A 22,738-nucleotide genomic window follows, 5' to 3' on the forward strand; every position below is an offset into this window, starting at 1 on the left:
ACATGGTGACCCATCCTAAAGATATGATCTGGTTGACAGTGTGATCAATAGAGGTGTATGAGGTGATGGGTGGTAACCAGCTACATCAGAGAGTGTCAATTAACTACATTAGAGGGTCAGTTTGTGACTTGTTTGTATTGATGTATGAAATGGAGCCTCAAAAGGAGTGTCTCTGTCTAGCCTAGGGAGGAATGGAAAGTCCCACTGTTCACTGAGCTGGTTCATTCTAACGGGCACACATGCATTAGTGTTCATGTATAGTCTGCGGGATATTAGTGCCATGCTTCATCGACAATAAACCTGGCTGGGTGTCTTCATACCTTAACGGATCTTGTGGTCATTCAGTGGTTCACTCGAGGTCTGCTGTGCTAACTGTCTGCGCAGAGCTGGGACAGGACACAGAGAGAACACACACACACACAGCCGAACATTTTACCACATCGGTAACCCACAATATGTTACGTACTGCCCCTCTGACATAACATCTCCATTCCAGAAGAGGGAAGATGGTTTGGATGGTTCTTTCCCCAGGTGAAGCAGGGAGTGCCCTCCTGGTGTTGCTGTCCACAGCAGAATCTCTCTTCTGCACATTAGCTAGAGTTGCTCTCAGGGATCAAGCAGTGACTATGAAAGTAAATTAAAGCAGCCACATTCTGGCACTTACACCAATTTACACTCACTACTGCGGAGTCACTCCCAGTTAGTAATAGGATGAGAGCAGAACCTCTTTCCTTCACAATCCTCCTGATGGATCATACTGGCTCTGAGGCCTTGACCTGACCAACACTCAAGCACACAAGTAAATTCATTCACAAGAAATTCCCATTGACTTTTATGAAAATACTCACCTGAGTAAAGTTGCAAGTTTTTTTCAGGATTTGGTCCTAAATATGTGGGACAATCTCAGTTAAGCTCTGGTCTACACTACAGACGTATATCGCAATAACTACATTGTTCATGGTTGTGAACAATCCTCACCTGTGTGCGACATAGAAACACCAACCTGACCCCCTGTGTAGACATAGCTACAGCCTCTCGGGGAGGAGGATTAACTATGCTGCCGGGGGAGCTCTCCCCCATCAGCGCAGAGCGTCTCCACTAACGCACCACAGCGGTGCAGCTGCGCGGATGCAGCATTTTAAGCCTGGCCGAGCTGGTAGCTCTGCTCCAGAGAACTACAGCTGCAGTAGGTGTAGGGGGACCAGATGTCTCATTTTTAAAGGGACAGTCCCGTATTTAAGCCCTCCTGCAGGTGTCCCAACTTTTTCTTCAAGCAGGCAAATTGTCTTGTATTTTCTATCTCCCACCATCCATACTAGCAGGTCCTGCTGCTGGCCAGATCCCTGCTTCCCAGATGCCCCCCTACCAAGGGTGAGTGGGGGAGTCTAGGCCCAACGATGGGGGTGGGGGTGCAAGGCTGGTGGCAGGGCAAAGATGCAGCATACAGACCCCCCCCCGCTGCTCCCTCAGCTGAGCCCACCCTATGTGCTGGCTCTCGGCAAGTAGGGCCCCACCCCCCATCCCATTTCCCACCGTCACTGGCTGTGCACTGCGAGCTGCAGTGGCTGGTGAATGTGGGCAGGCACCAGGCAGTGGTTACATGTCACCTCTGCTGCCACCCATCAGCCCTTTACGTGCTCCCCGGCTTGCTGTCCTCTCCCTACTTTGTCCCTTCGCCTTCCCCCCACCCAGCCCCAGTGCTCGCCACGTCCCCCCCAGCAGGGCACGTCCCGCTCCCAGCGCTGTGCAAACAACCAGCCCCTCGTCAGAGCACTCAGCTCACCAACAGACTAGCCGGCCGGCTCCTTCTTTCCCCCGCTGCCTCTGGCTGGGCCGCTTCCCTGGGAAAGCACCAGACCTTCCGCCCCGGAGCACTGGCCAGGAGGTGCTGAGACCTGCATGTGCCAAAGCCCCGCACAGCGCTGGTACGGGGCAGCCTCTCCGCCCCTCAGCTAAGCTCTGGAGTGGCGGGAGGCGGGCAGGAGGGGGAAGCCTGTTCATGCCCTGAATCTCCAGGGGAGGTGCTTAGCACCCTCTTCCCTCTCCAGCCCCCCACCCTGGGTCCTGCCCCTGGGGGTGCTGGTCGGCTCCATCCCCTAGGCACCCTCCCTGCTGAGCCACCTCTCTGGCCCGGATCGCTGAAGCCCTGCAGTCAGCTTCCCAGGGCCCTGGTGCACAATGCTGCCTCAGGGCTTAACCCCTTCCTGTCCTCGCTGTAGCCGGGGGACAGGAGGCAGCTGGGATACGGCGGGTGGCCAGTAGCAGCCTAGAGTTTTAGATGCCTTTTGATACCGTGCAGGCAGGAAGGAACAAGCTGCTTCCAGCCAAGGGAACGCGTGGGGGTGGAGGGGCGGCAGGGAAGAGAAAAGATGTGCTCTGCAAATACACGAGCCAGGTCATCTTCACAGCTGAGAATATGAGGGAGATTCCCAAACCTGAGCCATTAATTTTAGATGACAAATCTGAGAAACTGTCCCAGATTGAGGTGTCATTACAGGAGGTTTCGGAACAAATTGATCAACTAAAGAGTAATAAGTCACTAGGCCCAGATGAGATTCACCCAAGAGTTCTGAAGGAACTCAAATGTGAAACTGCAGAACTACTAACTGTAGTCTGTAACCTAGCATTTAAATCAGCTTCTGTACCAAATGACTGGAGGACAGCTAATGTGATGCCAGTTTTTAAAAAAGGGCTGTAGAGGTGATCCCGTCAATTACAGGCCAGTAAGTCTGACTTCAGTACCAGGCAAACTGGTTGAAATTATAGTAAAGAACAAAATTGTCAGACACAGAGATGAACATAATTTGTTGGGAAGAGTCAACATGTTTTTTCTAAAGAAAATCATGCCTCACTAATCTGCTAGAATTATTTGAGGGGGTCAACAAGCATGTGGACAAAGGGGATCCAGTGGATAGAGTGTACTTAGATGTTCAGAAAGCCTTTGACAAGGTCCCTCACCAAAGGCTCCTAAGCAAAGTAAGCTGCCATGGGATAAGAGGGAAGGCCCTCTCATAGATTCATAACTGGTTAAAAGACAGGAAACGAAGGGTAGGAATAAATGGACAGTTTTCAGAATGGAGAGAGGTAAATAGTGGTGTTCCCCAGGGACCTGTACGGGGACCAGTCCTATTCAACATATCCATACATGATTTGGAAAAAGGGATAAACAGTGAGGTAGTAAAATTTGCAGATGATACAAAACTTCTCAACATCCACTCAGTATGTAACGGCAGTCAAAAACGTGAACAGAATGTTGGGAATCATGAACAAAGGGATAGATAGCAAGACAGAAAATGTCATATTGCCTCTTTATATATTCATGGTACGCCAACATCTTGAATACTGTGTGCAGATGTGGTCACCCCATGTCAAAAATTGATATATTAGTATTGAAAAAGGTTCAGAAAAGGGCGACAAAATGATTAGGGTTATGGAACGGCTGCCATATAAGAAGAGATTAATAAGACTGGGACTTTTCAGCTTGGAAGAGAGATGACTAAGGGGGGATATACTAGAGGTTTATAAAATCATGACTGGTGTGGAGAAAGTAAATAAGGAAATGTTATTTACTCCTCCTTATAACAGAAGAACTAGGGGTCACCAAATGAAATTAATAGGCAGCAGGTTAAAAACAAAAAAGAGGAACTATTTCTTCCCACAATGCACAGTCAAACTGTGGAACTCTTTGCCAGGGGATGTTGTGAAGGCCAAGACTACAACAGGGATCAAAAAAGAACTAGATAAATTCATGGGATAGGATAGGACCATGCTGTTAGCCAGGAACGGCAGGAATGGTGTCCTTAGCCTCTGTTTGCTGGATGCTGCGATTAGGTGACAGGGGATGGATCACTTGCTGATTCCCTGTTCTGCTCATTCTTTCTGTGGCACCTGGCATTGGCCACTGTTGGTAGCCAGGGTACAGGGCTGGGTGGACCTTTGTTCTGACCCAGAACGGCCATTCTTATGTTCTTATCCCTTCCCCGCCCCTCCTACTCCCCTGCAACTGGAAGCAGCTCCCGTCCCTTCCCTCCCGCTCTGTGCTGAAAGGCTGCTGCTGGACACATTCTGGTGTGAACCCTGGCAGAGATCGGGGGGGAGGGGGTGGTATGTGACCTTGCATCCCCCCTTGCCCCCACATGTTGCCTTGGAAAGACTCGGTGCAAGGTAGCAGAAGAGGCAGGTGCTTGCCAGGGTCCAGGCAGGCATGGAAGGTACAGCGTGCCAGAGAAAGAGGGTCAAGTCGGTTGGTCAGTCACCCCGCTTCTGTGAGAGAGGTGTACAGGAATGTGTGTGTGTCACCTCTCCCCGTGTGTGTGTGTGGGGGGGTAGGGCTGTGTGTGTCACCCCGCCCTGTGTGAACCCTAAAGCCTTAAAGAGAGGAAGGTAGTTACAAAGAATCCGGCAATGCCATAGTTGTTTTTAACAGGGGCTCAGTCAACTTGTTAATTTGAACATTTGCACTGCATAGTTCTGATGGATTGCCATGGAGCTCCTTTGAATATGAGCAATTTTACCAGGTGTCCTGCATTCAGCAGAGGGAGATGAGGTCACCCTAAGTCGTTGGGACATCGGTATCAAAGCAGCCCTTATAATCGGCTGCTCCTGGGTTCTACAGTTCGGACATTCACAGCTAAGCTCCTTGAAACCAGCTGATTCCTACCAACCGGAACTGACCCAGTCCTGGTGTACTTATGGAGTTAGTGGAAGTGTTGCCTGAGTGAAGGCCTCGGGATTTGGGGTGTAGAATATCACAGGGCCTGAGGAGATTTCCAATGAGATTTATTCTACAGTCACGTAACTAACAATGGCCCAGTCCAAAGCCCACTGAGTTCAACCGCAAGGCCCCCATTGACACCCGTGGGAGTGGATCAGGGTAACTTGGCAACCGCTTCCTAACACCCAACCTCAGCGCAGTCACAGGAGCGAATCTCAGTGCCCCGGCTCCCGTCCTGCCCCTGCAGTCAGAGTTACGCACCCCCATTCTAGCCAACCCCAGCTCAAACATTTCCTAGGTTTTGTGGAAGCCAGTAAATAATTAACAAGGTTTTGAAGAGATCTTAATGAATGTTAGTTAGCATGAGTTAGGCTAACTGTGACCCTGGTGATGTGAGGAAGCAAGATAATGTAAGACAGAGTGAATTGTGTGAAAGTTATTACGACCTTGCAATATGCAGTCTTGCAGTCTTGTTTTTCTAGTGAGATAGCGGAAAAGCTTATGTATAAACAAAATGTATTTGTTACTTTTTACTGTCTCCATGATTGCTAGAAATTGTCTGTAACAAAGGTATAAAGGCTTGATGTAATTGTTTACCAGTTGAGAGACCTGTCCAGGACCCTGTGTCCTATGGCACTCTCTCCCTCCATGGTAATTACTGGAGAAATAATAAAGTATTTAATCTTGCTGCACCCAAACAAAAAGCGAGAACTAAGTTTTTCTTCGACAGTTTCATGTGTTTCCATTCGCCCCTTCACAGATTCAATCCATGCAAACGACTCACCAGGCTCCGGCCCCAGCTGGGGAGGAGGAATCTCTGCCTGTGTCTGGTCGGGGAGCTGCGGGCGGCCGGGAATCTGCACTGACCGGGGCTGAGGTACAGGGATATTTATACTGCTGCCCTGGGAATCCCAGGGGGGCTCAGAGCCAGCACGGAGCCCCAGGGACCTGCCTCTGTGCCTGGCTCAGGTGGTGAAGTGCACCAGAGAATTAACCCTTTCCTCCTCTCACCTGTTTGCTCTGATTATTTCTCCTTTTGTACGTTATTTAGAAAGTTCCTTCTAACACTGAGGCCCCTGTGACGGAGCGATTCTGGCGGGACCCAACTGAGAGTGCCAAATCAGGACCAATTGCTCAAATAGGGCAGTTACAGCCCTAGGCTGGGGTTTTTCCACCTCTAAGGCAAACCAAACCAGCCAGACAAAAAGGACTTTGGTCTCACCCCACTGGCTAACCGCAAGTCACACAAGCAATTTCCTTAGACACTCCAGTCTCTCAGTATCACCACCAGTGCACTCGTCTTGGGGATGAATGGTTATGAAAACCAACACCCCAATAAAAGAAAAAGGTTCCCTCGATCCCAAAAGACCAAGCCCCAGACCCAGGTCAATATACACATCAGATCTTACCCACAAATCACGCTGTTGCCAATCCTTTAGAATCTAAAATCTAAAGGTTTATTTACAAAGGGAAAAAGGTAGAGATGAGAGGTAGAATTGGTTAAATGGAATCAATTACATACAGTAATGGCAAAGTTCTTATTTCAGGCTTGCAGCAGTGATGGAGTAAACTGCAGGTTCAATTTAAGTCTCTGGAATACATCCCCCGCTGGGATGGGTCCTCAGTCCCCTGTGTAAAGCTTCAGTTTGTAGCAAAGTCCCTCCAGAGGTCAGAAGCAGGATTGAAGACAAAATGGAGATGATGCATCAGCCTTATATAGACTTTTCCAGGTGTAAGAATCCCTTTGTCCTCACTGTGGAAAATTACAGCAAAAATGGAGTCTGCAGTCACAAGGCGTGTCTGCCTTCTCTCCATGGGTCAATTGTGTAGCTGATGGTCCTTAATGGGCCATCAAGCCAGCTATGCAGGGCTGACATCAGCTTGTCTGGGACACTTCCCAGAGGCAGAGCATAATACAAAATACAGACAGTACAGAGTGAATACTTATAACTTCAACTACAAAATGATACACAGACATACAGACAGCATAATCATAACCAGCAACCCAGAACTTGGTCTTAGACACCTTATATGACCCCCTTTACTTAGGATTTGGTGCCACTACAAGACCTTGGTTGCAACACATGTTCTATATGGTCCCAATTTATACCAATAACGTCACAGCCCCCAGCAAAGAGTTCCTTGAAAACAGGTCTTGTTTCAGGCTTGACAAACTCACTACAAAACACACAAGTATTACGGAATATTGACCCATAAAGATTAGCATGTAAGGTGTGTGCAAAAAGCTAGTAACTTGTCAAGCTTCATAACCATTGCAAAATGCATGTCCGGGTAATAGCATAATATATTGCTATTGACAGTGAGCTTTATGGACTTGGAAGAGAAGTTAGTCACCAGGGCATAGTGTGTCTAGGTGATGGCCATTCCAGGAGGGTGTTGTCACCCCACCCTGGTTAGCCGGGGACGTAATGCCAGACTCAATTGTCCACCCTTGCTGCAGCCCAAGATTATCAATGGAAAACCATGAGAGACAACTGCAGTCAACACCACTTGGAGGTAAATAAAAGAACCGTACAACAGACAGGATTGCCCGGCCTATGAACAGAGACAAACGACTGTTTCATGATAACACCAAGTGGGGAGCGACCGTCTGGATCCTTTCACGGAGGAGACATCTCCTGGTGCGGGGACGTTCTCATGAAAAATTGGATCCTGGAGTCAGGGGGTAACAGGGTGACTCACAGTCCTGGGAGCCGAAAGAACCATCACAGTCGTTTTTACACAGTCTGCCTTTAGTCTCACTTAGTCCAACCATCCCGAAAACCTGTATGTGTGTGTGTGTCGCTGTAGCTCCATCAGTCCCAGGATATTCGAGACACAAGGTGGGGAGGGAATATCTTTCACTGGACCAACTTCTGTCGGCCTTGTCACTTTGAATGGTCCCTTGGGAATAGGTGCAAACTACTCACACTTAACTATCTGTACCTTTCCCAGACCTGAAGAACTGCTCCATGTAGCTCAAAAGCTTGTCGCTCTCCCCACCAGAAGTTGGTCCAATAAAAAATATCCCTTCCCCCACCTTGTCTGACTCTGTGTTTATGTAAGGTGGTAGGTGGTAGAGAGAGGGGAAATCTGGCGCTGCTCTTCCTCTCATAGCACTAGTACAAGGGACATGGAAAAAAAGTAAAAGGTGGCAAATAAAAACCAATACAAGGAAATACTTTCCCACAAAACAAATAATCAAACTGTGGAACTCACTGCTGCAGGATTTTGTTGAGTCCAAAACTTTGAAAAGATTCAAAAAGCGATTGGACATTTATCTATCAAAAATACCCAGAGTTACCAGACCTAATGACAACACACATTTCTGAAGGGAGAGTGACTCCCATGGCTCGGGGTATAAGCCAATCTCTGTTACAGATAAGGATGGGATGCAGGGTGTGAGGGGAAGATTATCCCATATCCTCCTCATGAGAGATTCTAACAGCTTCTTCTGAAGCATCTGGTGCAGCCCACTGCTGGAGATTGGCTACTGGGCTCAACGGACACGGCTCTCATCCAGTCTGGTAGTTCCCATGTTCCTCTACCAAGGTGCAGAGTTGACCTGCTGCAGCACCCACCCTGGGACACACCTCAGCCTAGATTTCAAGAGGTGCTGAGCACTCGCAGCTCCCACTCTCTGCCACTGGAGTGGTGGGTGCTCAGCAGCTGTGAAACGTCAGACCCTGAATGACTCAAGCTCAGCATACAAACAGGAGCGTTGGATGCTCCCAAAAAGTGTGTGTCGGGGGGGGAGCCCAATGGTGCCTGAAATCTGGCCTGCCCCTGACCCCGCATCACTCCTTTCCCCAAGGCCCCGACTTGCCCTGCCTCTACTCCTGAAAACCCACCTCACCCCTTCTCCCCAAGCCGCTGCTTGCACCGCCCCTCCCCCTGAGGCCCCACCCTCACACAGCCCCTTCCCCTGAGGCCCCATCCCACCCCTTCTCCCCGAGCCCCCATTCACTCCTCTCCACCCCCTCCGCCGTCACTCATCATTCTGACTATAAGCATTGGGAGGTTTTAGCCCTCCAACGTTTATCAGTGATGGGGCCAAGGCCCTTGCCCCCCTCATTCCGGTGCCCCAGCATCCAAACCTGAAACCCTTTAAATCAGCAGCCACTTAGGAAAATGTTTGCCTGGAGTGTAGGGGACTGGACTAGATGACCCGTGAGGTCCCTTCCAGCCCTACACGTCTAGGATTATCACTGGATCTTGTCCCCTTGGTGTTTCAGGTCAGGTCAACTGTCCTGCTTCTGTCAGTGAGGGGCCGAGGCAGATAATTTGTCTTCGCAGCGCAACTTGATTGGCATCAATAGTTATGGGTGTCAGGAGAGAAGGCTGCCATGGGCCTGTTTGACTCTGCCTCCATTACTGTCTGGGCGTCAGGGACCACAGGTCTTGAACATCGGTCTACAGGGCCCTTAGGCACTAGTAAACCCATGTGACAAAGTGGGTTTTTCCTCCTTATTATGTTGTACACAAGCGTATTTGAGTCTTCTCAAATTTTTGCATGAATACTGTGTGTGCCTCAGTTTCCCTGTTGCACTCCATATGCTTTTTGAATATATGCTTATAAATGTAAATATGATGTAACTGGAAAATGCTTTATGCAAAAAGGTCTCTTGTAAGGTATCATTACAAAGCTTATCATCTACTGAGTGTGTTCATCCTATTTGTTTGCAGGTATTATTTCTATGTCTAGAGTTAGGAGAATAAGGGCTTGTCTACAGCACACAGCTTTTAGTGACAAGGCTTGGGGAGCAAACAGCTGTGCATCTCTCTCTCTCAGTGTTATAGAGGGTGGAAAATGTATGAGTTTATCCTGTGAAAGTTTTAAACAGAGTAAAACACATTTATTTGGGTGGAACCCTTCTGCCGGGCTGAAACAATAGCAGCAAGGGCTGGGTTCAATACATAGGGGTCCCTTCCCCACAACATAATGCAAAACTAGCTTGAGCCCCCACCCAGTGACCTGGGAAAATCTTACACACACCCCTGGGCGCCTCAAGGAGGCAATACTTCCCCTCTCGCAAGCACAGAGTCTTGGTGTAGCAGAAAAGGTTTAATAACATGAGGTAAACAACAAGCATTAAATTGGGAAAATACCTCAGCTAGAGTTCATAGGTCAAACCGTGAGCAAAGACCCACCCCAGCAAATTGGGCCGTGTCCTTTCTCTCTGGGCCCTTGAGTCCAGCAACCCCCAAATCACCCACAGTCCCAAAAGTCCCACAATCCAAAAGTCTCTGTCCCGGGTCAGTGCAGCCCCAGAGTTCAAGAGTCTCTCTGCAGATGTCCCCCTCCCCAGCCTGGGTAGAAAGGGGCACCTTATGTGGTTTCGGGGCGAACTGCCCTGCCTCTTCGTGGGGTTCTGCTTCCGCTAGTCATCTCCGCAAACAGCTCAGCTCCGCTTGCTCTGTGGGCTGCTCCGCTCTGCCAGCTGCTCTGGTCCACCAGCTGTCCTGTGAGCCACTCCAGCCATCCTCGCAAGCTGCTTGGCTCCACTCACCCAGTGGCTGCACAAACTGCTCCACTCCGCTCTGCCCGCTGCTCTGCTCCACGGTACTGCTTCAGGCTCCCCCACTCATTAGCACAGTACTCAGTGCTCTCAGCTCAGCAAGTCCAGCTCTTCAGTGATTTCAGCTCATAGTGGGGGAGCCCCAGTGCTAGTGAATTCAGCTCAGTAACCCGTATCTAGATTCTTAATAGAATCAAAAATTAACTCTGACATTCCACAGTGGAGAGAGGCACAGGTGGAACTGGTGCTTCTGGCTCACACAAGAAGCCTGCACCACCCAGTACAGATATCTGTCCCTGGCCTCTCTCCTTTCAATGGGTTTTGGAACCCATGTGCCCCATCTAGCAAGCGCTATCCAGCTGACAAGGAAACCCCCCATCACAAGACAATTTTGTAGTTCCCCATTTACGCAATCAGGGTGACAACATTTCATTCCTCCTGCCCCAATAACAACGAAATTGGGGCTCCCACAGCTGTGAAAATAACCATCCCATGCTGCTTTGCGGTATGCTAAGTGGGGTGGGAGTGCCCATGCAAATAACTGAAATGCTAATGCGAATACTGGAAACTGCCACTCTGCACTCCCCATAATCTACCACCAGATGTCAGGGTGGGGCTCATCCTGACTCTGCTTGCATGGGGTTTGGATCCCATTGGGAGCTGGGTGTCAGGATACTAGCAAGGTAATCTGCTGAACTGTATTTGGTTAAAGTCTGCACCTTTGGCGGGGTGGCCCAGGCCTGTGTTGCAGCAGGCTGGCGTATCTGGCACAACAAGGCAGGGTTCTGGAGTCCCAAGCTGGCAGGGATAATGGGCTCAGAGGTAATTTCAGCTCATCAGGTGACCGTCCCAAGGAGGTCTCCGTGATCCAAACTGTCACAGCGGGATGCAACCAGGTGACACTTTGCCCAGGAAGTGAGACAAACAGGAGGAGAAGCAACAGGCATGTCAGAGGTCAGGCCTCTGGAAGCTGGGCAGTCTGCTGTGGGGGACTTGGAGAGAGGGGAGTCCTGGGTGTCCAGCCCAGGGTCCCCCAAGATGGACTTTGCTGAAAGTCACTGATTTCTGTGCTAATAAGCTCTGCTCTACATTCTGTTCCTTTGATAAATAAACCTTCTGTTTTACATGCTGGCTGAGAGTCATGGCTGACTGAAGAGTTGATGTGCAGGGCCCTCTGGCTTCCCCACAACTTCCTCTTTCATCGTGGGGGTTTTCACCGTGACTCGGATGATGCAGGAGTTGGTGGCCATGACTGGGCAGGCGATAGTGATCTCTCCACTGTCAGCCATGCTTAGGGAGGCTCATGGAGGGCCGAGGAGAGCTGGAGGGAGGGCCTGGGTTTGCTTCACTATGGTGAAATTCTTAGTATTGTTCTTGCCGCTGTGATCACAGATCTATGGGTGGAGGAAGCAGGAGAAGGGAACCGACCTCCCTCAGCCCTTCCTAATGCCAGAATCCAGGCCCAAATCATGCATACCAGCCCCCACCTCTTCACTCCCAGGGCACCAGCTCCTCCTGCTCCTCCAGCAGTTCACCGCACTGCCTGACAGCTGGGCCGACTGTGACATCATCAATGACATCTTTGTGAGCAGTAATGTCATTGGCAGCCCCTACCTCCCTGCTCCCCAAAATGGACAGACCCAAGAAAGATGCTGATCCATTGGAGCAGGCCCAGTGAAGAGCCACGGGAATGATGAAAGGATTAGAAACCCTGCCTGATAGCGATAGGCTCAAAGAGCCCAATCGGTTTAGTTTAACAAAGGGAAAGTTTAGGCTGATCACAGTGTGTAAGTACCTACACAGGGCACACACATTAACAATGGGCTCTTCTCCCTAGCAGAGAAAGGTCTCACACACTCCAATGCTGGAAGTGGAAGCTAGGGTCTACATCTCCCTGCCATACAGACACTTTACCCTGGGGTTACAGGCCTGGCCAGGGGAGAAAGGAAGGATCCTTTTCTCTTGTCCTTCAGCGATGTACAGCGGGAGCAAGAGGCAACGAACCGAGAGTTGGTGTGTAACAGGGTCTGTAACTGGCTCTTCACCTGCCTCCTTCCCCCGATCCAGAGGGGCCCCTGAGCCCCAACAAGAAGCTACTGGAAAAATGGGGAAAATTAAACAGATTGTGAACTTCCAGTTCATTGAGGTGCAAACCTCAATCAGGGAAGGTCCCGGACGACTGGAAAAAAGCAAGGAGAAGAATCTGAGTAACTACAGATGGGTCGGCCTCCCTCAGTCCCTGGAAAAATCATGGAGCAGCTCCTCAAGGAATCCATTTTGAAGCACTTGGAGGAGAGGAAGGTGATCAGGAACAGTCAGCATGGATTCACCAAGGGCAAGTCCCCACTTGCAGACTGGGCAGCCCCCAGCAGGGATCCCCCCATCCCGACCTATCACCCCCCTCGAGCCCACTCTGCCCCCAGAAATTTCCTCATCTGCAAAGTGAGATGGATAAGTTGATGGAGGGGATGGTATAATGAGATTGCCTACAAAGGCATATGGCCCATCTGCGACTGCAAGCAGCAAATATTTCCATTGGCTTAAAAAGATAAACACAATATGTTGGGGAAGAGTTAACACAGGTATTGTAAAGGGAAATCATACCTCACCAAGCTACTATAATTCTTTAGGGCATCAACAAGAATGTGGAGAACGGTGATCCAGTGGCTATAGTGCACTTGGACTTTCAGAAAGCCTTTGACAAGGTCCCTCCCTGAAGGCTCTGAAGCAAAGTAAGCTGTAATGGGATAAGATGGAAGGCCTCCTGGTGGATCAGTAACTGGTTAAAATATAGATAATAAAGGGGAATTGTAGCAGGGTGGACACTGGTCCTGCTGTGAGGGGTTTAAAAGTGGCCTGGCAGGGCTTGAGAGCGGCTGCTCTCAAGGCTGGGTTGATTGAGGAAGTGGCTGCAGCTGGGGCCACGCCCCAAACTGAGCCACAGGCCTTATAAAAAGTCCAGGGAAGCCAGAAACAGAGAGTCTTCCTCTGCCTGAAGAGGAAGAAGGGCCTGGCTGCAGGGGCTATAGGCAAGGTACCTAGGGTGAAGCAGGGCTGGGGAAAGGCTGAGGAGCTGGGGAGCTCCAGCCTAGAAAGCCCCAGGCTGCGGCCTAGCATTGGGCTAACAGGTACTGGGGTTTGCAGAGGGCAGCCCAGGGGTAGGCCAAGGCAGCAGGTCCAAACCCCTTTGCCTGTGATGAGTAGGCTGATACTGCAGTCTGCCCCAGAGTGTGGGGCTAGACAATGACTGGCAGTAGCCAATACTGAGGCAAGGTAGGGATAGAGGGTGAGGGTTCCCCAAGGAGGGGAGACCCAGAGAGAAAGGGGTTACTGCCAGGGGCAGCACCCCATGTGAGAGGGCACCAGGTCCAAGGAGGGACACGGGAGGCCAGAGGACAGGCGGATCTCCGGCCTGCAGATGGCGCTCCAGCGCTGGATGAGCTAATTCCCAGAGTCACCAGCAGGAGGCGCCGCGGGGGAGAGTCTGACCCGTCTACAGGAATAAATGGTCCATTTTCACAATGGAGTGAGGTAATCAATGGGCTCCCCCAAGGATCTGTACTGGGACAAGTGCTGTTCAACACATTCCTTAATGATCCAGAAAAGGGAGTGAACAGTGAAGTGGCAAAGTTTGGAGAGGATACAAAATTATTCAAGATAGTTAAATCCAAAGCCGACTGTGAACAGTTACAGAGGGATCTCACAAAACTGGATGACTAAGCAATGAAATGGCCGATGAAATTCAGCATCGATAAGTGTAAAATAATGCACACTGGAATAAATCATCCTAACTACACATATATAAGGATGGGGTCTAAATTAGCTATTGCCACTCAATAAAGAGATCGTAGAGTCACCCTGGACAGTTCTCTGAAAACTTCTGCTCTAGGCACAGCTGTGGTCAAAAAGTTGAATAGATTGTTAACAACCATTAGGAAATGGAGAGAAAATGTCATATTGCCGGTGTATAAATCCATGATACACCCACATCTTCAGTAGTGTGTCCAGTTATAGTAGTCGCATCTCAAAAAAGATATTGTGTAACTTGCAAAGGTTCAGAGAAGGGCAACAAAAATGATTACGGGTATAGAATGGCTTCCGTGTGAGGAGAGAGTAAAAAGACTTGGATTGTTCAGCATAGAAAAGAGACAACTAAGGGAGGATATGACAGAGGTCTGTAAAATCATGACTGTGGTGGAGAAAGTGAATAGAGAAATGTTATTTACTTGTATACACAATGCAAAAACCAAGGGTTACCTGACGAAATAATAGGCAGCAGATTTAATTCAAACAAGAGGACTTATTTTTTCATGGAACACAGCTAACCTGTGGAACTCATTGCCAGGGGATGTTGTGATGGCCAGAAGATTAAAAAAGAATTACATAAGTTAATGGAGGATAGGTCCATCAATGGTTATAAGCCAATATGGTCAGGGATGCAAGCCCATGGTGCTGCTATCCCAAAACCGCTGACCACCAGAAGCCAGGATGGGCTGAGAGGGGATGGATCACTTGATGATTGTCCTGTTCTGTTCACCCCCCTGAAACACCTGGCATTGGCCGCTGCGGAGCTTTGGCCTGACCCAGTATATACCGTTCTCATGTCCTTATCAGACATTTCTTCTCAACAGCTGCAGAAATGGAAGGTGGGAATAAAATGAAAATAGATTCCCACAGCGTTTCTGCTGGATGTTGTGTGACGTTAGCAGAAGGTCAAAAAAGCCTCCAAGCCCCAGGAGGAGTCAGCACGTTCTCCTCAGCAGCAAAATGTTCCTTTAGCACAAGGTAAGAAACAGCTAATCACACACACCCGTTCTATTCTCCCTCTCTCTCTCCCACAGTCGGGGGGACCAGAGGGCATGTGTAAATGAGCCCCTCTCCCAATGCACCAGGCCACAGCACAACCGTGACCTCTCTCCCACCCAGCCACCCCCACAAAGCCACGAGTGTAGGGAAGGGAGCGAGATCAGCCTGGGGAGGACGGGCCCATCCATGTGAAATGTGCTATAAGGCAGCCAAACACAAAGTCCTTGGGACAAAGGCCTTGGCTGCGGAATGGAGGACTGAGGCCGGCAGAGCTGAGAATGGTTTAGGAGTTTGAGGAGCAAAGAAACTAACCCAAGGTGACACAGCAGGTCAGTGGCAGAAACAACACCAGAGCCCCTTTATCCCAGTGTGCAGCCCAGTGCACTTCCCACTTGCCCATGGTATGGCCCCCTTGGCTGCTACATTCCTTAATGATCTGGAAAAGAGTCCAGTTCAGGTGCAGCAAGTCACAGAGGAGATACACACACCGTGCTCTCTCTCTCTCATGGTGATTTTTACATTTGTTCTTCCATGTTTTGCTGTTTCCTTTCAACTTAGAACAAGACTCACTCGGTCTGGCTGCCTTTTCTGGCAGTGCACAGTGCTGTTGTAGCCATGTAAGTTGCAGGATATTAGAGCGACAAAGTGGGGGAGGAGATGTCTTTCATTGGACCAACTTCTGTTGGCGAGAGAGACCAGCTTTCGAGCTTACACAGTGGAAGTACATAGTAAAAACACGCGTATAGTTCCAATGAAAACCTGGCTTTAATTTCCAATTCCAAAAGCATTTTCTGTTGACTCCTTTAGCTCAGCAGGAAGCTTCTGCTGCCACATCGATAAAAGACGTTGATCACTCGTTTCAGAATCTCTTTTGTTGTCACCCCATAAACGATGGGGTTTAACATGGGGGGAATGAGCACATAGAGGTTGGCCAGGAGGTTGAGAATATAACCTGGGATGATGTGCCCAAACTGGTGTGCAAAAGAGGAGAAAAAGGCTGGTGTGTAAAACATCAGTATGACACAGAGGTGGGAGCCGCAGGTGCGGAGAGCCTTGAGCCGGGCGTCCTTGGAGGGGAGCAGGAAGATGGCCCTGAGGATCAGTCCATAAGACAAAGCAATGAGCACAGCATCCAAACCAATTACTAAAATAGCCATGGCTATACCATACCAGATGTTGACTGTGATGTCGTCGCAGGCCAGCCGGGCTATGCCCATGTGCTCACAATAGGTGTGAGGAAGGAGGTTGGTTCTGCAGAACTTCAGCTGCTTCACGAGAAAGGTGATAGGGAAAATGATACAGAAACTTCTTGTGACAACTGCCAGCCCCATCTTCCCAACCACAGACTTGGTTAGTATGATGGTGTATCTCAGGGGGTCGCAGATGGCAACGTACCGATCAAACGCCATGGCCAGCAGGATGGCCGACTCGGCCATAAAACTGGCACGGATGAAGAACATCTGGGTCAGGCAGGCAGCAAAAGAAATTTCCCCTGCTCTGAACCAGAATATAGCCAGCATCTTGGGCACCGTAGTGGTAGATAACAGCAGATCAGCAGCAGCCAGCATGGACACGAATAGATACATGGGCTCATGGAGGCTTCGTTCTGTTAGTATGATGAATAGTAAGACAGAGTTCCCAAAAAGCGTCACAATGTACATCAGACAGAAGGGGATGGAGATCCAGACATGAGACTCCTCCGTACCCGGGATGCCGGTCAGGATGTAGGTTACAGGGTAAAAAACGGTGTGATTGTCAGCTGGCATCATGTACCATCACTTGGATCTTCTATTGAGTTTCCTGTAACTAACAGCAAAAGAGAAAATCAGTGAGAATTGTAGTGTCAGCTAGGACTGGACTGCATTTGTTGACAGAATCATAGATACCATCAAAAACTGCATTGTGTGACAGCTGCCTGTTGTGTGTGACTGTAAATCCAGAAACACGTTTGTACTGCAGAACTGTAGTAGGAAGAGAGCCTGAGACATAAGCCCTTGTGTTAGACACAGGGGCGGCTCCAGACCCCAGCACGCCAAGCACGTGCTTGGGGCGGCATGCCTTGGGGGGTGCTCTGCCGGTCGCCGAGAGGGCAGCAGGCGGCTCCGGTGGAGCCGCGGGACCAGCGGACCCTCCGCAGGCACACCTGCAGGAGGTCCACCGGAGCCGCGGGACCAGCGACCAGCAGAGTGCCCCCCGCGGCATGCCGCCATGCTTGGGGCGGCGAAATGTCTAGAGCCGCCCCTGGTTAGAGGCCTAGTATGAGGCCTGAGGCCTGGGCTAAAGTAATGGTCAAAGCCTTGTTGATATAAAGCAAAATTAGGCTGTGAGCTAGAGGCAGGCCCTGCTCACAGAATCTGGCAAGTACAGGGCTGATAATTCAAATCCACACATTTCTAAGAGGTGCTGGGCACAGAGCACTCACGCAAACTCATTCCAGAAGGGTGGTACCACAACACCTCCCTACCAACTCTTTCCCTGCAGATAACAGGAACATGGTGACCCATCCTAAAGATAAGGCCAGGATGACAGTGTGATGGATAGAGATGTACAACGTGATGGGTGGTAACCAGCTACGTCAGAGGTTGTCAATTAACTACGTTAGAGTGTCAGTATGTAACTTGTTTGTACTGATGTATTAAATGGAGCCTCAAAGGGAGTGTCTCTGTCTAGCCTAGTATCAGAGGGGGAGCCGTGTTAGTCTGGATCTGTAAAAGCAGCAAAGAGTCCTGTGGCACCGGTGCCACAGGACTCTTTGCTGCTTGTCTAGCCTAGGGAGGAATGGAAAGTCCCACTGTTCACTGAGCTGGTTCGTTCTAACGGGCACACATGTATTAGTGGTCCAGTACAGTCTACAGGATACTAGTACCGTGCTTCATCGACAATAAACTTGGCTGGTGCCTTTGTACCTTAACGGATCCTGTGGTCACTGGGTGGTTCGCTCGAGGTCTGCTGTGCCAGCTGTCTGTGCAGACCTGGGACAGGACACAGCGAGAACACACATGTTTACAACCAAACATCTAACCACATTGGTGACCCACGACAAGTTACGTCCTGCCCCTCTGACGTAACATCTCCATTCCAAGAGGGAAGATGACTTGGATGTTTCTGGCCCCAGGTGAAGCAGGGCGCGCCCTCCTGGTGTTACTGTCCACAGCAGAATCTCTTCTCCTCACATTTGCTAGTTGTTCTCAGGTCTCAAGCAGTGACTGTGAACGTGAGTTAAAGCAGCCACACGACTGGTTCTTCTGGCACTTACCCCAGTTACACACTCACTACTGCGGAGTCACTCCCAGTTTATAATGGGGTGAGAGCAGAACCTCTTTCATTCACAATCCTCCTGATGGATCCTACTGGCTTTGTGGCCTTGACCCAACCAACACTCAAGCACACAAGTAAACTCATTTACAACGAACTCCCACTGACTTTTATGAAAATACTCGCATGAGTAAAGTTGCAAGTTTTTTCAGGCATCGGTCCTAAATATGTGACGCCAATCTCAGTTAAGGTCTGGTCTGGGGGTGGCTGGGGCTGGCTGGGGCTGGCTGGGGGCAGAGGGCGGCTGCGGGCAGGGGGGTGGCTGTGGCAGGGAAGGCGGGGAGGGGCTGGCAGGGAAGGCGGGGAGGGGCTGGGGCAGGGAAGGCGGGGGAGGGGCGCAGACACTCACACGGGGGGCGGGGCTGGGAGCAGCCGGAGACTCACCAGGCAGCAGCAGCAGGAGCCCCAGGGCCAGAGGTCCAAAGAGCAGGAGCAGCAGCAGGGCCAGGAGGCAGCTCACGTGGCTCTCGCAGCGCAGCGCAGCGCCCCCCGGCGGCCGGGAGGAGGAATTACAGGCTTCCCAGGCAGAGCCCATCAAAGCTTCCCTGGCAGGGAAGCTAGTTAACAAGCGGTTCTAAAACCGCTTCTAAATTTAACAAGGGGTTCGCGCGAACCGGCTCCAGCTCACCCCTGGCTGAAGCCCCTGCAGTCAAAATGCATCCTCAGGGCTTAACCCCTTCCTGCCCTCACTGTAGCCGGGGGACAGGAGGCAGCTGGGTTACATTATGGCCAGCAGGAGCCTGGAGGTTTTATCTTCCTTTGGCATGGGAAGGCGGGGTGGGGATGGGGGAGAGAAGAGATGAGCTCTGCAAAGACACAGGCCAGGTCATCTTCACGACTGAGGATGTGAGGGAGATTCCCAAACCTGAGCCATTCCTTTTATGTGACAAATCTGACGAACTGTCCCAGATTGATGTGTCATTAGAGGAGGTTTAAGAACAAATTGATAAACTAAACAGTAATTAGTCACCAGGCCCAGATGGGATTCACCCAAGAGTTCTGAAGGAACTCAAATGTGAAATTGCAGAACTACTAACTGTAGTCTGTGAACTATCATTTAACTCAGCTTCTGTACCAAATGACTGGAGGACAGCTAATGCGATGCCAATTTTTAAAAAGGGATCCAGAGGTGACCCCGGTAATTACAGGCCGGTAAGTCTGACTTCAGAACCAGGCAAACTGGTTGAAATTATAGTAAAGAACAAAATTGTCGGACACATAAAAGGACATAATTTGTTCGGGAGAGTCAACATGTTTTTTCTAAAGGGAATCATGCCTCACCAATCTGCTAGAATTATTCGAGGGGCTCAACAAGCATGTGGACAAAGGGGATCCAGTGGATATAGTGTACTTAGATTTTCAGAAAGCCTTTGACAAGGTCCCTCACCAAAGGCTCCTAAGCAAAGTAAGCTGTCATGGGATAAGAGGGAAGGTCCTCTCATGGATTGGTAACTGGTTAAAAGATAGGAAACAAAGGGTAGGAATAAATGGTCAGTTTTCAGAATGATGAGAGGTAAATAGTGGTGTCCCCCCAGGGGTCTGTACGGGGACCAGTGCTGTTCAACATATTCATAAATGATCTCGAAAAAGGGGTAAACAGTGAGGTGGCAAAATTTGAAGATGATACAAAACTACTCAAGATAGTTAAGACCAAAGCAGACTGTGAAGAACAACAAAAGGATCTTTCAAAACTGTGTGATTGGACAAAAAAATGGAAGATGGAATTCAGTGTTGATAAATGCAAAGTTATGCACTTTGGAAAACATAATCCCAACTATACCTATAAAATGATGGGGTCTAAAAGAGCTGTTTCCACTCAAGAGAGGGATCTTGGAGTCATCGTGAATAGTTCTCTGAAAATGTCCATTCAATGTGCAACGGCAGCCAAAAAAGTGAACAGAATGTTTGGAACTATTACGAAAGGGATAGATAATAAGACAGAAAATACCATATTGCCTCTATATAAATCCATGGTACGCCCACACCTTGAATACTGTGTGCGGATGTGCTCGTCCCATATCAAAAAATGATATATTGGAATTGGAAAAGGTACAGAAAATGGCAACAAAAATGAGTAGTGGTAAGGGACGGCTTCCGTATGAGGAGAGATTGATAAGAGTGGGACTTTTCAGCTTGGAAAAGAGATGACTAAGGGCGGGGGGGATATGACATAGATCTACAAAATCATGACTGGTGCGGAGAAGGTAAGTAAGGAAATATTATTTACTTATTCTCGTAACTCAAGAACTAGAGGTCACCAAATGAAATTAATAGGCAGCAGGTTTAAAACAAATGTTAGGAAGTATTTCTTCCCACAGTGCACAGTCAGCCTGTGGAACTCCTTGCCAGAGGATGTTGCGAAGGCCAAGATTATAACAGTATTTAAAAGAGAACTAGTTAAGTTCATGGAGGACAGATCCATCAGTGGCTATCAGCCAGGATGGGCAGTGATGGTGTCCCTAATCTCTGCTTGCCAGAAGCTGGGAATGAGTGACAGGTGATGGATCACTTGATGATTCCTTGTTCTGTTTATTCCCTCTGGGGCATCTGGCATCAGCCACTGTCGGCAGACAGGATACTGAGCTAGATGGACCTTTCGTCTGACCCAGTGTGGCCTCTCTTATGTTCTTATCCCTTCCCTCCCTTGCCCTCCCCTGTGGCTGGAAGCAGCTCCTGTCCCTTCCCTCCCGCTCTGTGCCGAAAGGCTGCCGCTGACCAGATTCTGGTGTGAACCCTGGCAGAAATCTGGGGGAGGGGGTATGTGATCTTCCATGCCCCCTACACGTTGCCTCAGGAAGACACTCGCAAGGTACCAGGAGAGGTGTGTCCATCCCAGGGGACCACCCAGGCATGGAGGGTGGAGCTTTCTGGACAGGGAGGGTCAGGTGGGTGGGTCGGTCACACCCCCCCTCCCCCGTGACAGAAGCGTACAGGCATGTGTGTGTGTCACCTCTCCCTGTGTCTGGAGGGGGTAGGAGAGTGTGTGTCACCCCTCCCTGTGTGAACCCTAAAGCTTAAAGAGAAAAAGCTAAATAAAAAGAATCCAACTACGTTGTACTTTTTTTAACGGGAATTCAGTTTCTTTGATGTTAATTTGAAAGTTTGCACTGCATAGTTCTGATTCATTGCTGTTGAACTTGCTTGAATACGAGTAATTTTACCAGGTGTCCCGTATTCAGCATAGGGAGATACGATCACCATAAGTAGGCGGAACATTGGTTATCAAAGCAGCCCTTATAATTCATTGCTTGTGTGTTCTCCAGTTCAGACATTCACCACTGTGCTCCCTGAAACCAGCTAATTTCTGCCAACCGGAACGGACCCAGTCCTGGGGTCCTTATGGCATTAATGGAAGTGTTGCCTGAGTGAAGGCCTCATGATTTGGGGTGTAGAATATTACAGGGCCTGAGTAGATTTCCAATGAGGTTTACTCTGAACAGTCACGTAACCAAGAATGGCCCAGTCCAGAGCCCACTGAGTTCAAAAGCAAGACCCCCAGTCACTCCCCGTGGGAGTGGATCAGGGTAACCCGGTGACCTCTTCCCAACACCCAACCTCAGCGCAGTCACAGGAGCGTATCTCAGTGCCCCGGCTCCCGTCCTGCCCCTGCAGTCAGAGTTACGCACCCCCATTCTAGCCAACCCAGCTCAAACATTTCCTAGGTTTCATGTGTTTCCATTCGCCCCTTCACAGATTCAATCCATGCAAACGACTCACCAGGTTCCGGCCCCAGCTGGGGAGGAGGTATCTCTGCCTGTGACCGCGTCGGGGAGCTGCAGGCGGCAGGGAATCTGCAATGACCGGGGCTGAGGTACAGGGATATTTATACTGCTGCCCTGGGAATCCCAGGGGGGGCTCAGAGCCAGCACGGAGCCCCAGAGACCTGCCTCTGTGATTGGCTCAGGTGGGGAAGATCAGCAGAGAATTAACCCTTTGCTCCTCTCACTTGTTTGATCTGATCATTTCTCCCTTTATACGTTATTTAGAAAGGTCCTTGTGACATTGAGGCCCCCAGCAAAGAGTTCCCTCTTCCTTGCAAACAGCTCTCATCTCAGGCCTGACAAACTCACTACACCACATGCAAGTCTACGGAATATTGACCGATATAGAGTAGCATGTAAGGTGTGTGCAGAAAGCTTGTAACTTGTCAAATTTCATAACCATTGCAAAAGGCATGTCCGAGTAATAGTTAAAGAATAACATATTGCTATTGACAGTGAGCTTTATGGACTTGGAGGAGAAGCTAGTGACCAAGGCAGTGTGTGTCTAGGGGATGGCCATTCCAGGAGGGCGTCGTCACCCCACGCTGGTTAGCTGGGGATGTAATGCCAGGCTCAGTTTTCCAGCCACACTCTGTCCCGAGATGATCAATAGAAAACCATCA

At 49.7% G+C, this 22,738-nt stretch overlaps 2 protein-coding genes and 1 long non-coding RNA gene across 5 annotated transcripts in view; 1 reads left to right on the plus strand and 2 right to left on the minus strand.

Annotated features, from left to right (window-relative positions):
* Positions 1 to 18,349, minus strand: part of LOC120395874 (olfactory receptor 52B2-like) — a 34,342-nt gene extending 15,993 nt beyond the window's left edge. Inside the window, exons 1-2 of one of the 2 annotated variants that reach the window (XM_039520621.1) lie at positions 18,296 to 18,349; positions 17,946 to 18,011 (exon numbers count right to left, since the gene is read on the minus strand). The gene's annotated coding sequence lies outside the window, so the exon portion shown is untranslated. Of the gene's footprint in view, positions 1 to 17,945; positions 18,066 to 18,295 lie in introns of those variants that run through there. The other variant, XM_039520622.1, reaches the window with a different exon arrangement.
* LOC120395876 lies at positions 11,865 to 15,890 on the plus strand. The gene is made up of 3 exons (XR_005592869.1): positions 11,865 to 12,020; positions 14,865 to 15,368; positions 15,598 to 15,890. It is a non-coding gene; the product is annotated as an uncharacterized LOC120395876 (long non-coding RNA).
* Positions 15,804 to 18,355, minus strand: LOC120395873 (olfactory receptor 52B2-like). Of its 2 annotated transcripts, none has more exons than XM_039520620.1 (3): positions 18,296 to 18,355; positions 17,946 to 18,011; positions 15,804 to 16,839 (listed from the first exon to the last, which is right to left on the minus strand). In XM_039520620.1, exon 3 carries the CDS (start codon positions 16,806 to 16,808, stop codon positions 15,843 to 15,845), a length of 966 nt encoding a protein of 321 aa, XP_039376554.1. In that variant the 5' UTR covers positions 16,809 to 16,839; positions 17,946 to 18,011; positions 18,296 to 18,355; the 3' UTR covers positions 15,804 to 15,842. The 2 variants fall into 2 exon arrangements, with proteins under 2 accessions (XP_039376554.1, XP_039376553.1); XM_039520619.1 differs by having other exon boundaries at positions 15,804 to 16,845; positions 18,296 to 18,344.
* Between the last annotated feature and the right edge of the window lie 4,383 nt (positions 18,356 to 22,738).

This window comes from Mauremys reevesii, linkage group 1 (assembly GCF_016161935.1).
Source record: "Mauremys reevesii isolate NIE-2019 linkage group 1, ASM1616193v1, whole genome shotgun sequence".
NCBI lineage: Eukaryota > Metazoa > Chordata > Testudines > Geoemydidae > Mauremys > Mauremys reevesii.

Coding starts and splice junctions, on each gene's coding strand:
- LOC120395873 (XM_039520620.1), bottom strand. CDS start 16,808: ATGATGCCAGCTGACAATCACACCGTTTTTTACCCTGTAACCTACATC.